Source organism: Saccharomyces kudriavzevii (assembly GCF_947243775.1).
Source record: "Saccharomyces kudriavzevii IFO 1802 strain IFO1802 genome assembly, chromosome: 9".
NCBI lineage: Eukaryota > Fungi > Ascomycota > Saccharomycetes > Saccharomycetales > Saccharomycetaceae > Saccharomyces > Saccharomyces kudriavzevii.
The window spans coordinates 50,637-66,529 of NC_079280.1; the positions used below are offsets into that span (position 1 = coordinate 50,637).

The 15,893-nt window shown below is 44.1% G+C and overlaps 8 protein-coding genes across 8 annotated transcripts; 3 read left to right on the forward strand and 5 right to left on the reverse strand.

Moving 5' to 3' along the window:
• Positions 1-55: 55 nt before the first annotated feature.
• Positions 56-646, reverse strand: COA1 (Coa1p; the record flags this gene model as incomplete). Its single annotated transcript, XM_056228621.1, has 1 exon — positions 56-646. The coding sequence occupies one exon, from the start codon at positions 644-646 to the stop codon at positions 56-58; it is 591 nt and encodes a 196-aa protein (XP_056088324.1).
• A 586-nt stretch (positions 647-1,232) lies between these two features.
• On the forward strand, positions 1,233-4,427 carry UBP7 (ubiquitin-specific protease UBP7; the record flags this gene model as incomplete). Its single annotated transcript, XM_056228622.1, has 1 exon — positions 1,233-4,427. The coding sequence occupies one exon, from the start codon at positions 1,233-1,235 to the stop codon at positions 4,425-4,427; it is 3,195 nt and encodes a 1,064-aa protein (XP_056088325.1).
• Positions 4,428-4,768: 341 nt separating this feature from the next.
• On the reverse strand, positions 4,769-6,718 carry GUT2 (glycerol-3-phosphate dehydrogenase; the record flags this gene model as incomplete). The annotated part of the gene is made up of 1 exon (XM_056228623.1): positions 4,769-6,718. The coding sequence occupies one exon, from the start codon at positions 6,716-6,718 to the stop codon at positions 4,769-4,771; it is 1,950 nt and encodes a 649-aa protein (XP_056088326.1).
• A 289-nt stretch (positions 6,719-7,007) lies between these two features.
• On the reverse strand, positions 7,008-8,093 carry IMP21 (Imp21p; the record flags this gene model as incomplete). Its single annotated transcript, XM_056228624.1, has 1 exon — positions 7,008-8,093. One exon carries the CDS (start codon positions 8,091-8,093, stop codon positions 7,008-7,010), a length of 1,086 nt encoding a protein of 361 aa, XP_056088327.1.
• A 210-nt stretch (positions 8,094-8,303) lies between these two features.
• On the forward strand, positions 8,304-9,485 carry RRD1 (peptidylprolyl isomerase RRD1; the record flags this gene model as incomplete). The annotated part of the gene is made up of 1 exon (XM_056228625.1): positions 8,304-9,485. One exon carries the CDS (start codon positions 8,304-8,306, stop codon positions 9,483-9,485), a length of 1,182 nt encoding a protein of 393 aa, XP_056088328.1.
• A 171-nt stretch (positions 9,486-9,656) lies between these two features.
• VPR1 (Vpr1p) lies at positions 9,657-10,337 on the forward strand (the record flags this gene model as incomplete). The annotated part of the gene is made up of 1 exon (XM_056228627.1): positions 9,657-10,337. The coding sequence occupies one exon, from the start codon at positions 9,657-9,659 to the stop codon at positions 10,335-10,337; it is 681 nt and encodes a 226-aa protein (XP_056088329.1).
• Positions 10,338-10,410: 73 nt separating this feature from the next.
• ESL1 (Esl1p) lies at positions 10,411-13,767 on the reverse strand (the record flags this gene model as incomplete). The annotated part of the gene is made up of 1 exon (XM_056228628.1): positions 10,411-13,767. One exon carries the CDS (start codon positions 13,765-13,767, stop codon positions 10,411-10,413), a length of 3,357 nt encoding a protein of 1,118 aa, XP_056088330.1.
• Positions 13,768-14,103: 336 nt separating this feature from the next.
• MCM10 (Mcm10p) lies at positions 14,104-15,819 on the reverse strand (the record flags this gene model as incomplete). The annotated part of the gene is made up of 1 exon (XM_056228629.1): positions 14,104-15,819. The coding sequence occupies one exon, from the start codon at positions 15,817-15,819 to the stop codon at positions 14,104-14,106; it is 1,716 nt and encodes a 571-aa protein (XP_056088331.1).
• Positions 15,820-15,893: the final 74 nt, after the last annotated feature.

Below are 15,893 nucleotides of genomic sequence, written 5' to 3' on the forward strand. Positions count from 1 at the left end.
AAGAGAACAAAATGAAAATTAAAGATATTTACAGATAAATAGCATCTCATCGCTACTAAATTGGTCTCTTGGAGTTCTCTGCTAATAAGTCAATCTTCTTGCCAGCGGCGGTGACACTCCATTCATGAATCAAGAACTCCTCGTCATGTGTGTTTTTATCGGCGACCAGTCTGACAGTTCCAGAAACGTTCTTATCCCCCTTGATATAGAAAGTGATGTTAATTCTACCCTTGACAGAATTCAGTTCACCATAGACCCACGGGATGATACCGTCAAATTCTATGCTTTCCCCCAATATGTTTCTGGTTGCTGGTGACCGTCTTATATGGTACAGCGTGTTGGAGATGATGGGGGACTCGGTCTTTTCATAGTTGAAGATCAACGATAGTGCGGACCCCATGGCTACAGAAAACGCCACGAACCCTAGTATTCGCTTCTTTCTCTCCCTAGTTGGGTCAGGCAGCTCTCTGTCAACTCTCAAAGGCCTGTTCTTGTTCTTCAAGACGATTTTTGCTTCATCTTCAGCGACAATGTTATTGAATCTCGCACTATTCGAGAATGAGCGAAGTAAAGATCCGCTCACCAGCGCACCCGCAGCAGCAGAATGGGTTACTCTTGGTAAGCTCCTAGTCACTAACCTCAGCATTGTGTATACTATCTCTTTGTCTTCTGCCTTTTACTAATATAGGCTGTACTTAGTAAAAGATGGAACTGTTTTAAACTGGAATTGAAACGGCAAAGCGCTTTCTTCCCCTCATAATCATCAAGATAGAACAAGTAAAACGGAGAGAAATGACATTAGTGAGTACCCAAAAGTGAACTGACAACAGTGTATCAGCGTAATACTAACAAGACAATTTGATTAGGTGGGAAAAGTAGTACACATATCCTTAGATTTGGTCCTCGTATCAACATGCCTCGCGGGGATAAAACGCAATACAGGCCTGACTCCCAAGCTGGAGACCATGGACAATTTGACCATGAGAAACTACATGAAGCGGTACTTGAACTTGGGGGAGTCCGTATACGACTATTCTGTTGCCACGTGTGGCTCCTCGACGTATTTCGCCAGGAAGTAGATGCGCCAATATTCTATATATATAATGTTGATAATATTTTGTATAACGGCACCCAGCCGGGGGCCAAAATTAGTAACCGCAATTTCAAAAGCTATCGCTATTGTTTACACATACGAGCATTGAATACTAGAAGATGACAAGGGCGGCACGATCATGCATCCACATACGACGTTGTTTACGCCTGAGTACTCGAACGAGTTACTGCGAAGGGTGCAGGATCTGTACCACGAAGATATCAAACACTACTATCCGCAACTGAAATTAGAAAAGCTGCTAGATCTTCTGGAACATACAGAGTATCTGTATGAGTTGTATCTGGACTCTATGCGCCACAACAGGCCAAACGATGCGCTGACGGCGTTCATTATTGGGTGCTACTACGTGTTCCTGATCATTCCACAATCTTTGCAGTTCCAGACACGAAACAAGTCCTACAGCATTTATACAGATCTGAAAAAGATGTACGAGAATGAAATGAACATGACCAACGTCGTGCTAATGGTGAAGAAAGAAATCGGGGTAGTTTTAGATGAGTCGGTGAAACACGCGGTCGGTATCGAGCATAGGATTACAAAGAAAAGGGCATTTTCTGTGCCAGCTAATGATCTCTCAGGTCAAGTGGCTTCTTTGTCATTAGAAAATGCTGGACCGCACGGCCATGGTTTCAAAGCATCGTTTACGGAAGAGGACGCAGAGCAATCTTCACCTGTGTGGACAGCACCGAACTTGGAGCCCAATGACCAATTGAAGTTGGCTTTATTGCCCGAAGTGATACCTACGCCAATTTACCCTGAGTCCGGGAGAAAGACAAGTAGCCCAGTGAGACCATCTGTTTTACTGGAGGACGTGCCCTACAATTGCTACGATGGCGGAGCCAGTTCCGCATCTTTGAACCCATCGTTTGGAGAAATCACCGTAGATAGGTCAATAACTCATCGGAAGGATTCCTACCATTCCATTTATATGGTGGATAGTGACACTCTGAAAGAAGATAATGATGACCTTCTGAATGTCGAGACTGACGAATTCATTCAGAGTTTAGATATTTTGCAAAAGCAAAGTATAATCACCGCGCCTGAGTTGTTCAGTATTCTATCGAATTCCATTGAACGTGAAAAAATTTTGCTTATCGATTTAAGAATACCACGAAGGTCTGAAATAAACCACATTGTGGCGCCTAATTTGGTGAAGATTGATCCTAACCTATTGTGGGACAGGAAGACGAACACACCCGTTTATCAAGATGACATATTGGAACATTTACTGGAAGAAAATGAGATTTTCATAAATCGGGATAAATTCGAATACGTTGTTTACTACACAGATGTGAAGACTTTCATGTATATGAACTTTGACTATGTGTTTATCTTCTTCTATTTGATGCTAACTTCCCAAAAGACTCACTTAACTAGTGTGCCCACTGCCCTCCTAGGTGGGTATGAAAAGTGGAAGAAAACTCTACACACGTATGCTCAGGAGTACGACGTTTCCATCGAGGATTACTTATATAGACCGTATTCTCAAAAGGCACACCAACAGCAGCAACAGGAACAGCAGCAATCAAACGCTCAGGATTCCTCCTCCAGTAAGGAATCATCTGCAAAGGTTCCTGAGCCTCCTTCCTGGAAGCCTCCTGATCTGCCCATAAGGCTAAGAAAACGCCCTCCTCCGCCACCACCCGTATCAATGCCCACAACTCCGGGAATCCCACCTCCTTTACCGCCTAAGATAATGGTTTATTCGCATGACAATTCTTTTTCTCGAAAACCGCCAATACCAGCAAAACAGCATGTTAAAAAACAGCAGCTTAACTCCAACGAAATTATTCAAAGGAAAAGACAGCAGCAGAAGCATCGACATTACGGCCAACAATTACTTCAACCACAACCACAGAGAGCATACAATATACCCACTATTGAACAAAGTTCAAACGTCTATGTTTCTCTGTCGATTACCGGTTTAAGGAACCTAGGCAACACATGTTATATTAATAGCATGATACAATGTTTATTTGCCGCAAAAATATTTCGTACTCTTTTCATTTCGGCCAACTACAAGAACTACCTTCAGCCACCGAAAGGTAGCAGATCAGCTCATTCTTCAAAACTTTCTAATTCACTAAATATGCTTTTCAATAAGATGTATTTGAATGGCGGCTGTTCAGTGGTCCCAACGGGGTTCCTCAAAGTTGTTAATCAATTGCGTCCCGACTTGAAAATTCCTGATGACCAACAGGATACCCAAGAATTCTTAATGATACTCTTGGACAGACTGCACGATGAGCTTTCCAATCAACAACATGTAGCGAATGATTACCCGAATTTGTTGCTGTATAATGCGGATGCACTTAAGGTTTCGAATAACGAATATAAACACTGGTTTGACAAGAATGTGATCGGCAATGGTATCTCACCTATTGATGATATTTTTCAAGGTCAAATGGAAAACAGTCTACAATGCAAGAGGTGCGGTTATACGACTTTTAACTACAGTACATTTTATGTTTTATCATTGGCTATCCCAAGGCGTTCCATGAAATTGAGTAAACTTGGGAGATCTACCGAAAAAAGAGTCAAATTAGAGGATTGTATCAATATGTTTACAGATGATGAAGTTCTCTCTGGTGAAAATGCGTGGGATTGTCCTCGTTGTGGACCCACGGCGTCTTCTTCTTCTGCGTCTGCATCTGCATCTGCATTCGAAAGTGAATCTCCTATCGCCAAGAGTAAAAAGAAGAAAAGTCGGTTTTTCACATTGCATACAGGATCTAAGCGCCGTCATCTCGATTTCTTTGGAGACAACATCAATGAAAGCAATAGCAGTAATACTGTGACTTTCGAGCGAGAGAGATCCAGATCTCCCTTCAAAATGCTGGGTAGCAGTGGGAAAAGATCCAATTCTAGCACGCCGTTTGCTAATAATAATAACGACGGTAATAATATCAACGATTTTAAAAACAAGAAACTGACTACAGTAAAAACGATAAATTTTGTAACTTTACCTAAAATCCTAGTCATCCATCTCTCCAGATTTTACTATGATTTAACCAAGAAAAACAGTACCGTTATAACATACCCTTTAATACTAAATATAATACTGAAGAACAATGAAACCATGAAATACAGGTTATTTGGAGTGGTTAACCATACAGGCACATTAGTCAGTGGCCATTACACGTCATTGGTAAATAAAGATTTAGAGCATAGTGTAGATATTGGACGTTCCAAATGGTATTATTTTGACGATGAAGTTGTTAAGGCAGATAACAAGCATGGATCTGATAAGAACTTGAAGATTTCAAGCAGTGATGTTTACGTATTGTTTTATGAACGTGTTCATGATCAGTAAGTCTAGTATTTCTTTATGTATCATATATATCTTCAAAACATTCGAGAATATTCAGGCGCTGTTTTTTTTACATTTTTTAACGAAAATGAAGTAATAAAGAAAGGGCATAGAAAATAATAATAAAACAAATTAGAAAATTTTATACGGTAGAATATATATGTATATATGTGTTAACAACAAAGAATATAGAAACGAGGACGGTCATAATTTTGAACATCAATAGTGTCAATCAAGCCCTATTGCATTTTTTTGGAATATTTTCTCGAACGATTTGGCATTATTTTTTTTTTTTTCCTGGGTTAATTTAATTGGCCGCGGCCATTATCATCATGGTCATCATTCTAGACACCAAATGTCTTGATGAAGTTTATAGTTTTTTCAAGTTCCCATTGCCTCTTCTTCTCCGACCAATTAAACTCATCGCCCATAACCTTGACTGTGGCATGGGCCGAATTCAAGGCCTCCTTAGCGTCCAAGAAAGCGAATCTTGTTCTTCTTAGAAGGAAATCCAAGGGAGTCCTACAATATTCGTATTGCATCGAGTATTTCAACTCACCAATGGTGAACGGATATCTGAAAGTGTCAAAATTGACCAGATTGTTTTCCTCGCTGGAATAGATGACGTTGTTTTCCTTGTCGGCCAGGGACAGGGGCAGTTTATTCTCCATCGATTCTTTGAAAAACTCACATATAATGGAGGAACGGGTTCCATAATTTTGGACCAGGTAGTTGGACATCTTGGATGACAAGTGGTAGTTTTGGGCCAATAGGGCCACGTAGTTTTGGGTCCATTCTTCAGCACCGGCCAGTTTGATGTCTCTTGTGTGGCAAGGTTTCAAGTTATGGAATCTGCCGACTTCGACGACTTTGTCGACTGTTTCTTCGGCCATCTGTCTATAAGTGGTCCATTTACCACCGGCAATGGTGATTAGGCCATTATCGGATGTAAACAAGAAATGGGATCTCACCACGCCCTGGGTGGCAGAGCCCTTTTTCCCATCCGCGGGGATTGTACGAGGGTCTCTGACCAGGGGTCTCACACCGGCCCAGGCACTCAAAACGTCTTCTCTTTTCACGGGGAATTCGATGTAGTGTTGCAATTCTTTCAAGATATCCTGGATATCAGCCTCTGTGGGCATGGGATTTTCGGGGACTTGCTTCAAGGGGATGTCTGTGGTGCCGGCAAGGACTTTGCCCTGCCAGGGCAAAAAGAACATCACTCTGCCATCGGAGGTTCTGACGTCCAGCAGACCCATGTCCTTCGGGCAGTAGAAAGAAGGTAGGACGATGTGCACGCCAATGGATGGGATGACCATTTTAGGGTCCGTGACGGCGATTTGGTTGAAAGTGGACTTGATCAGGGAGTTATCGTTCAAGGGCGAGTTCGGCTGACCGGACGGGTTGCGGTCCATTTGCAAAATGGCGTCACTGTAAGGGCCCGTGGCGTTGACGACACACTTGGCGTTGATTTTGACGAGTTCGTTGGTCTCGACGTCACGGGCCTCGGCGCCGACCACCTTACCAGAAGCAGGGTCCTTGATCAGTCTTTGCACCTCTACATAGTTCAATACGGTAGCGCCGTTCTCCACAGCGGTGATGGCCAACGTGGCATTCAAACGCGAGTCGTTGAAGGACCCGTCGTGGTACACAAGCGAGGCCTTCAAATTGTCCGTGGTAAGCATGGGGGCCTTCTCGACGGTGGCCGATTTGGACAACAGGTATGATTTCTTCAAGTTCTGGGACCCGGCGAAGAAGTCATAGAATTTGCAGCCCATGTAGATGTATGGGACCTGCCACGTGTTGTAGATGGGGATCAGAATCGGTAGGACCGTGCACAGGTGAGGAGCCGTATTGATAAGATGCTTGCGCTCGTTGAGCGCCTCGATGACCAGGTCCAGCTGGGCCTTGGAGAATTCCCAGAACGCCTTTTCCAAGTACCGCACCCCACCATGGATCATCTTGGTGGATTTGGACGACGTTCCAGAGGCAAAATCGCCCTTTTCAACCAGCGCCACGTTGAGCCCCCTGGTGGCAGCGTCCAGGGCACACCCTGTCCCGGTGGCCCCGCCGCCGATGATCAGCACATCGAATTGGTGCGTCTTGGCCAGACGGTCCAGCAGGTCTCGTCTAGAGACCTGCGGTGGAGCAGCAGTGGGGAAAGGCACCATGTAGCTTGCGTCATTGCGCACCAAGCGCCTATCCCCTTGGGTGGTCGCCCAGTACACGGATCCTGTGGCCGTGGCGATGGCAGCAGCAGCAGCAGCAGCTCTTCTTCTACTCACTGAAAACATTTAAATACTAGAACACGTACTTCGTCCTCGCAGCGGTGGTGGGCAATAGAACGGTAAAGAAGAGGGAAGCAGCTCTCTTGTTCTGGACGAGGATTCCCTATTTGTGGCTGTTCTCTTTTTAAGTTTATATACAAATTTCAGCGTGCGGGGTTGCGAAATTTCCCCTGCCAATGCTGAAATAAAGTTGGGCGAATAACGTATCGGTGCAGAGAAAAGACATAAGGTGTATTGCTTGCTATATATGAGTAGTATGTGTGTTGCTAAGAGGAATCAGTGCAGCGGTCATTGGTCACTCGCTGATGCCCTTGCGCTTGGCACGTTTCAGCTTCTTTCTGACGGCGAGGATGGGCACGGAGCAGACGAAGTTCTGCAAGGTGGACAGGATCACCGAGAGGGAACAGCACAGGGCGACCGGTTTGAGGCCATGGATCATTTCGTTGAGGAGATGCTTTGGGTACGGGTGGGTCAGCGAGAGAACGACGACGTCGAGGTCGTCGAGAACGCCCGCGGCGCAGTCGAACAGGTGCATGACGTGCTTTCTGATCCTGGCGACGTTGGCGAACATCTGCGAGTCGTCCGTGGGCTTCGAGGGCTCCCAATGGAGGATGTAGAGGGTGTCTCCCTGGTTGACGACCGCGCCCATGAGGTACGTGAGCGCATAGGTGGACTCGCTGCTCAGGTCCGTGTAGAGGATGAAGGACCTCTGGTTGCCGGGCTCTGCGCCGGCGCCCTTGGTGAGCAGCTGCATGGCTCTGACGTATCCCCCGTCGAGCTGCTCCAGGGACACGCCTTCGTTCTCGTGGCCGCGGATGCTGATCTCGTACTTGGCTATCCAGGGCTTGCTGGACTCCAGCACTTCGTTGATGCTGGTGCAAAAGTTGGGCAGCACTTTCATGCCCAGGTCGTAGTGGAATTCCTCGTCGATCTCGGCGTCGTTCTCGACGTCGCTCACCTGCTCCTCGTCGGACTCCTCCTCGTCCATGTCGTCGCCAGCATTGTTGTTGTTGTTGTTGTTGTTATCGTCTTCGTCGTCGTCGTCGTCGTCACCACCTTCGCCTTCCTCCTCTTCGTCAGAGTCGGCGTCCGCGACCTTCAATCGCATCGACGGGTCCTGCCTCAACACCGTCCACTTGAGAAACTCTTCCTCCCGCACCCTGCTGCGACTGCTGGCTCTGCTGGCTCTGCTTCTCGACCGCGACAGGCTGCTTGCATACGAGTCCCGTTCGTCTCTCTTCTTCTTGCTACGACCTCTTTCCCTGTGGCCCCTTTCCATCTGCTCGGAGTCGAACTCCACCGTGGTGGGCGTCTCCGTCTTGGTTCTGTGTAGGTTCGATTGTGTGCCGTCAGGTTTAGTCAGCAATATGCTCTTCTGCATTGTGTGCTTGTTTCTTTTCCTCTTGCTGTCCTCCTGGCTTTCTCCCTTTTGTTAGTCTCTTGTGTTTTAATCAGACCTTTTTTCCGGAACTTTAAGGCTTTCTTAAAAGGATAATGGGAAAACAGTGCACACTGAAAGAGCACGTCCACACATGTGCACATACATTTACGGACGTATACGCAGATGGATAAGCACGAACGGAACGGAATTATGTCGCTGGACCACGTTGATTGGCTGCACGCCACGTTCTCCACGCCCGTGAAGCGTATCTTCGACACGCAAACGACGCTGGACTTCCAGTCCTCGCTGGCCATCCACAGGATCAAGTACCATCTGCACAAGTACACCACTTTGATGTCGCATTGTCCGGACCCTGATGCACACGCGGCCTCCTCGTCAATCGCCATGGTGAACGGGCTGATGGGAGTTCTGGACAAGCTTGCCCAGCTGATCGATGAGACGCCTCCGCTCCCGGGGCCCAGAAGGTATGGTAACCTGGCGTGCCGTGAGTGGCACTATAAGCTGGACGAGCACCTATCTCAGTGGCTCCAAGAAATGCTGCCCGCAGAATACCATGTGGTGGTGCCCGAGTTGCAGTATTACTTGGGCAACAGCTTTGGTTCATCGACAAGACTGGACTACGGCACGGGGCACGAGCTCTCGTTCATGGCCACCGTCGCAGCGCTGGATCTGCTGGGCGTGTTTCCCCACCTGAGGGGCAACGACGTGTTTCTACTGTTCAACAAGTACTACACGATCATGAGAAGGCTGATTTTGACGTACACGCTGGAGCCCGCTGGCTCGCATGGCGTGTGGGGGCTTGACGACCATTTCCACCTGGTATACATCTTGGGCTCATCTCAATGGCAGCTGCTCGACGCACGCGCCCCCCTGCAACCTAGAGAAGTGCTGGACAAATCGCTGGTCCACGACTACAAGGACACCAACTTCTACTGTCAAGGAATAAACTTCATCAACGAGGTGAAGATGGGACCCTTCGAGGAGCATTCGCCCATCCTGTATGACATCGCCGTCACTGTGCCACGCTGGTCCAAGGTGTGCAAGGGGCTTTTGAAGATGTATTCTGTGGAAGTCTTGAAGAAGTTCCCTGTCGTGCAGCATTTCTGGTTCGGCACAGGCTTCTTTCCCTGGGTCAACATCCAAAACGGCACTGATCTACCCGTTTTCGAGGAGAAGGAGGACGAGACTATAGAGCAGGCTAATGCAGCGTCGCCTGGCCCAAATCACACGTCAACACGGTTCCCAGGGTCGCTGTCGATGCCTCCTCCGATGGGTCCGCCGTCCGGCAGCAGTATCAACTATCTACTAAGCCACCAGAACTCGTCGCATAGGAACCAGGCCTCTTCCTCAAAAGATAGACTACGTAGATAATATTACTCAAAACATATAAACATATATGACATGCATCATACCTTTACTTTTCGTCTTTCCCTCTTTCCCTGCCTCGCTAATAGATAAATGTATAATAATAGGTGAAAATGGAAAAGAGGTGATACTGCAATAAACAAGCACGCCAAGGAGAAGCCGCGCCACCGTAAGCACATGAGCCATAAGCGAAGAGGTCTGGTGATATACCAGGACCAAAAACAGCAGCAGCAGCCCTCGGGACAGTCTCTAAGTTCTATATCCTGGTCTCCGACACGGCGACACCATCACCCTTTAAAACAGCAAAGTAGCAACAGTTTCACAGAGATACTATCGAAATCGTCTGTGCAACAGGATGTTCGACAGGATAGTAGTCATCTGCCCATTTCATCGTTGGTCCTGAAACAACAGCAGCAGCGCCGCAACATGCCATCGCAGAACTCTGGGCCTCCCCTGCGCAAGGTGGTTCAAGACTCGCAGTGGACAAGCTCCACAATTCATTGCCCCTCAAGGAAACAGGAAAAACAATCACTAACGTTTTACAGAACAGATTCAAAACTGGTGTCGCAACTGCACACCTCTGTAAAGGACCTGGACACCATTGTCCAGACGCATAAACCGCGGTTTGACACAATTATTCATGACCTCTCTCATACCGCTATATTATCTTCGAATGAGCTGCTCATCAAACTCCCGATGAACGACACAATAATATTACATAGCAGAATACCGAAAATCAATGCAGAATGGCTGCATAACAAGACCAGCGACCCTAGCGCCTCGTTAGTGATCGATTCAAGATCTTTCTTAATCCTGTGTAACAATATAAAATGGTACTTACACTGGAAATTCATATGATGAGATTTTCCTCCTCCAGAGAAAAAATAATGCACAGAAGATATATAAGTGGCAATACATATATATATATATATTAGTTGGTACATAGTCCAGAATTAATGCCGATTTTGCTACCCAATGAAAATAAGTATTTTGTATTGCACGTTTTAATCATTTTGTCCTTTGCCTTACCGTCCATATTATCATCATCCGTCACCAAAACTGCATATGCGTTGTTCTTGTTCTTGTTTTTATCAATCAGTCGTTCAGTTTGGAAGTTTTGGTTTAGTTTAGCAATAGCATCAATGACAAATTCGTCCACGTGTGTTTCCCAAGTGATTTGCTCTTCAAACTCTAAATTTTCTTCAACATTCGTGGCTATATTCCCCGTAAATCTCAAAGGGATTATTTTCTTTTCATCGTACAGTTGCCGAATGGTTATCACAGACCTCGTTGCTGCTTCGACAACATTATCGTCTTTTGAACCTCTTAAATAACGCAATTCTTGAAATGTAGTTAAACAAATGGCAAATTTGAGAATATTGTTCTTCGCTAGTTTGAAAATATGCGCAAAATGTCTCAGCCATGAAGTAGCGTCGATGACAAAATAAACCGAACAGTTCCCATTCTTGTCACCATTATGTCCAGCGGTGGTAATTCTATCGAAGAAAATTTTCTCCCAATGCGGGCTCAAGTTGTTGTTAGCAGCATCATACATTGATTCGCTGCTTACATCTAAGACCATACCGTTCCCAACATTGGACCATTGGCTGTAAATAAACGCACTGTTGAACCCGCCGTTTTTATCAAAGCAGTGGTAGTCTGGTGTCAATCTCGTATAACCAGTATATTCGAAGATATTCTCACCAGAAACGACGCTCAGGTTTGGTGTGGCTCGCAGGTCCCTATTAACACGTTCGATTTTCTCATTTATTTCAATCGTATCATAAAGTTCGTCCAATTCATTGTTATCGTTATGATCGTTTTCCTCGTATTCGTCTAATTTGAATGTAAAATTTTTTAAAAAATAATCTGGTGAAATATCATTTCGACGACAAAACACTGGGGCTTGGAAATTTACTTTTAACCCCAAATCGGGGAATTTTTTGGCAACCCCTTTCAAAATTAGAATTGTTCTTATACTTCGTATCCAGAATCTCTCACCAATTTCATCTTTTTCATCGAAGACTATACCGTCAAGGGGAGAATCAAAAAAAAGATGATCTTGAACACCGGGAATTTCCATCACATCGCATTTCTTAATTGCATCAAACCACAGGCTCCCCCAACACTTCCAAATCTCTGGTAGATTTTCATTTTCGTTGAAATATTCAATCAAATCATCAAGTTCTAATGAGTAAAATCTCTCTAACTCTCTTTCTAAAAACGGATGTATATTATCTAGCATGTAGCAAACTAAAACGTTGGCTAGGTTTACCATGGAGTTCCACGGCATTGTTCTTCTTAGAAAATGTATCCAAAATCCACTTACAGCTTTTGAATTTACAGTTTCAAGCTTCTTCAAGATTGCAACTATGAAATGTAACCAAGTTAAAAAATGCGGTAAGGCAACCACTAAAGGCGCATGAAGAAATTTCGTTAATACGTGTATGCTGCATTGTATTGACGTCATATTTATGTGATTTAGAGAATCCAACCAAATATTGAGATTTGTTGGAATATCATCAAAATTTGAAGTTAATGAATCGATATTCTGGAAGTAGCTTTCCGAGCTTATTTGGTCATCGAATGGATCTCTGTATTGGGGTACCTCCGTGGCACCGGATTTCTTTTTTTCTCTTTTATGCCTTTTCAATTTCAGATATTTAGGCAATTGAAACAGTAATGCAAATGGGTTTTTAGGATTACCAAAACCTATTAGTTGTAAAAGTTGAGACTCGGCAAATGCAGGGGCGTGCCTGAAATAATACCGTAGTGACTCCGGGTTCTGGCAAAACATATCTTTCGTATCAAAAATGTCATTACCGTTAAAGTCCTTGCCGAATTTGTCTTTGAAATACATTAGTACAACATGCTGCAAGTCCATATTCTCCAAGAAACTTGGTAGTAACATTACTTCAGTATGTTTTAAGTAGTCAATTAACTGGGAATTTCTATGAGCGGTTTCATTGTTGTTAGTACCAGCTGAACTCCTATCTATGAATGCAGATTGATAAATATTTTCAATCAATAACTGTAACGTTTGTTGAGATGGAGTAAAGAGATCCTGACAAAACACACTTTTTCCCAAGTTGACAAACGCTTCTAAACTGTTCTGTTGAACTGTGGCAATATGATAATAAAGCTTGCCACACCCGTATATGTATTTCATTGATTCGGTATACCAATATTCGGCGCTCAACCTCCAATCTATAAATCCTGAGGGATACAGGGAAATTGCCATTCTAGATAAATCACCCAGCCTTTGCCTCCACAAAATGGAATATTTCAATGGTATATCTTCAAGCATGCTTGAGACGGAGATGAAAGCGTATATGATAAATTGGCAGCATACTTCAGGGTCCATAAAGTTTGAAAAGTTCTTTAGTACATCTAAGAAGGTTATTATGCCGTATACCCACAACCTTTTCTCTATCCTGTAAATATCCAGGATTTCTTGGCCCATAATTAAATCGTTTATCGGTTGTGTGGTTAATAATGCAGTGATGATGAAGTTGATGTAATTTTTGATCAATTCTGTGTTCAACCTATATATTGCCCATAAACTTTTCAATTCGGTTGTTTGAGAGGTGGTCAAAAACAGGCACCTTTGCTGCAACTCAGTTTCTTGCACTACTATGATTCTGTAAATTTCCTGTAATTTTTTAATGAATGTCTGATTTGGCTGTGCAGAAGGTAACTGTCTCGTCACAGGTGGGGGAGAAGTAGCGAAAGCGGGAGCCGTTCTAAAATCGGACAGCGTTACCTGGCTCTGTGGCTGTGAATTACTATAAATACCATTTGAAGTAGCCATTGATTCATCAGTTCTCATCTGCGATGTTGTATTTTCGGCATAGTTGCCCCTGGAGACAACTTCCATATTTCGAGTGATGGCTGATTTATTCATATAGTATGGAGATTTGGGTACGTCGATGGTTGAAATAGAGGCAGTATTAACTTTCGGGGTTGTCTCCATAGCTTTCCGAGAAATGCTCGGTCTTCTGGATATGTCATCCGTTTTAGAGGGGGTGTTCTGTACCGAGACTTGGCCGCTAGCTATTCCATCTATAAATCCCTTTCCCACAGGCTCTACAACTCCAGGCACTCTTCTCTTAACGAACGACGACTCTGGTGTATCATTGTGCGAGGAAGAACTATGTCGCTTTTGGTGGAGAAGCGCGACGGTGGTTGGACGCATATCGTTCACTACAGAAGCATTACTGTCGTTAAACCTTAAATAATCAGTCTTATTACTAGGATCATCATTCACCGGTGCCATTGGGTCAACCATATTAGCCGAAATGCGCAGCTTTGCTAGATACTGAACCTGAAAAGGTACGTCAGAAATACTGCCAAAGCACGCCCAAAAACGATTGTGAGGTGAATGAAAGAGAGCAGAATGAAGGATGCACTCAAGGGAAAATGTTTTCTCCACCGTTTGATGATCACAAGATGGATGTTCTTTCCTCTTTGCTATAATCTCCCTTTAAGGATTGATTCCCCCATATTGCAACCAAAATCACTCAATTTTTCTTTATAATTTTTCAACCATTACCCGCTTCCCCGCCTATGAAAAGTAATACCATTTATTCGTAGGAGGAAATCCTAAATGTGTAGCATCGACGTTTTATACTATCTCGAGATCGCTAGTACTAGCATCCGAGACTTCATCAGTATCCTTGGATCCGAAGTGTTTTTGCCAAACTTCCTCGCGGTGGCTTCTTTTCTTGAACCATTCGTTTTTTGAGGGCGCTAGAATAACTTTTTCCTTCTTGTAGTTCAAAAGATCATCTATCACAGTCTTCTTCCCACCCATGACCTTGTTCCTAGGTTCTCCACCTGGGACTGAAGATTTGAGCACTTTGGATATCTTCCCATGAGTTGGATCAAATCCCAGACGTTGAAGGAGCCCCGTTTGGAGAGCACTTTCTGTGGTTTGCTTGATTTTTTGTTTCTCTTCGTCGCACTTATCCTCTAATCCACTTGACCCCTTCCTTCTCATAATTTTGCCTAGTTCGCGACTCAGAGCTGTCGATTTCTTGCTGTCTATAATTTTTCTTCTCTTGCTATCCAAGTTTGCAAGCATATCTGGATTTTGAAATTTCTCATCGAAAAATGCCTTGGCAGAATTACTATTTCTAAAATTGTGAGAGTTCTTCTTCATTCTCTCCTCCTCCTCAGAGAGGGTTTTACGAATACTTCTAACTAGATTGAAGTTGTTTTCTCCTTTAGCCCTGTATAAGGTTGGTTGAGCATCTACTTTGGTGGGTGCGCCCAAGGCGTACCCTCCATTTAATTCGATTCTTTTGGCACTGGTCCCTCGAAATTGAACTTCCCTGTGGTAATCACAGCACTTGTGAAGAGCTATGTTTATAGGAGATCCACAGTTTTCGTTCTTTTTTCTATTCACGATGGGACACCACCCTAAATCCCTGCTTGAACCTATCTCCAAAATACACTTGAAATCATGGCTGATTCGGAGGTTGAAAGACTTGATAAAATTTCCCTGTCCTGAGGGTCTCCACGGTAGTACCTCAGGGTTCAAAATTGCAATCACGTCGCCAAGGCGAAGATTGTAATATCTCTCAACGGCCTTTTTCCCGAAGATATAAACATCTAGTGTGTGCTGGAAGTCCGTTATAGTGAACATAAAAAATTTGGCTGGTTTATCAGATGACGTAAATTTGACGTCCGATTTATGACTAATGAGACCCACTACGGCCCAATTGGCGTAATCGGGTTCTTGAAATTTAGGTGGGCGAATTTTTGCGAAAAGCTTGCCTAATCGAAGGATTTTAATCTCATGTAAAGCCCGTTTCAAATCATCTTCTGGTATATACCTCTTCTTGACCCAGATATTCGAAAATTCTTCTAGTTCATTTGCGATTGTTGCCCTATATTCTTTTTTATCAGTACCGAACGTATGGACCCTTGCGTTCATCATGTTTTCATATTTTGCCCTTTGCTTTTCCTCATTCCTCTTTGCGTTCTGAAATTTTTGCATGAAGTATCCGGTTGTATTGCTTGGTAGTTCCTGTTTTTGCTGTAGTTGAGATAACTTCAAGTCGTTGATATTTGAAGCAGCAGGCCTCATATCTCGTTTCATGGTATTTTGAGATTTCATTATATTGCGGTTCTTGGCGGGCGATTGAGGTACTTCGATGGCTTCAAAATTGGGATCTTCCGCTCTTTTGAATTCTTGCTTCCTCTTTAATCGTTCCACTAACGCTTGCTTCTTTCGTTCCATGAATTCAAGTTCCTTAGCAATTGTCTGCTCATCGTCTTCATCAGATGTAACATTGTTGTACGGATCAGCTACCAGAAATTCGCGTGGATCATCCATATCTCCATAAGTTCCTTAATGTGGATGGTGCTGTAGATAAACCTTAAAGTCGATCAAATAAGGCTCTTTTAGTA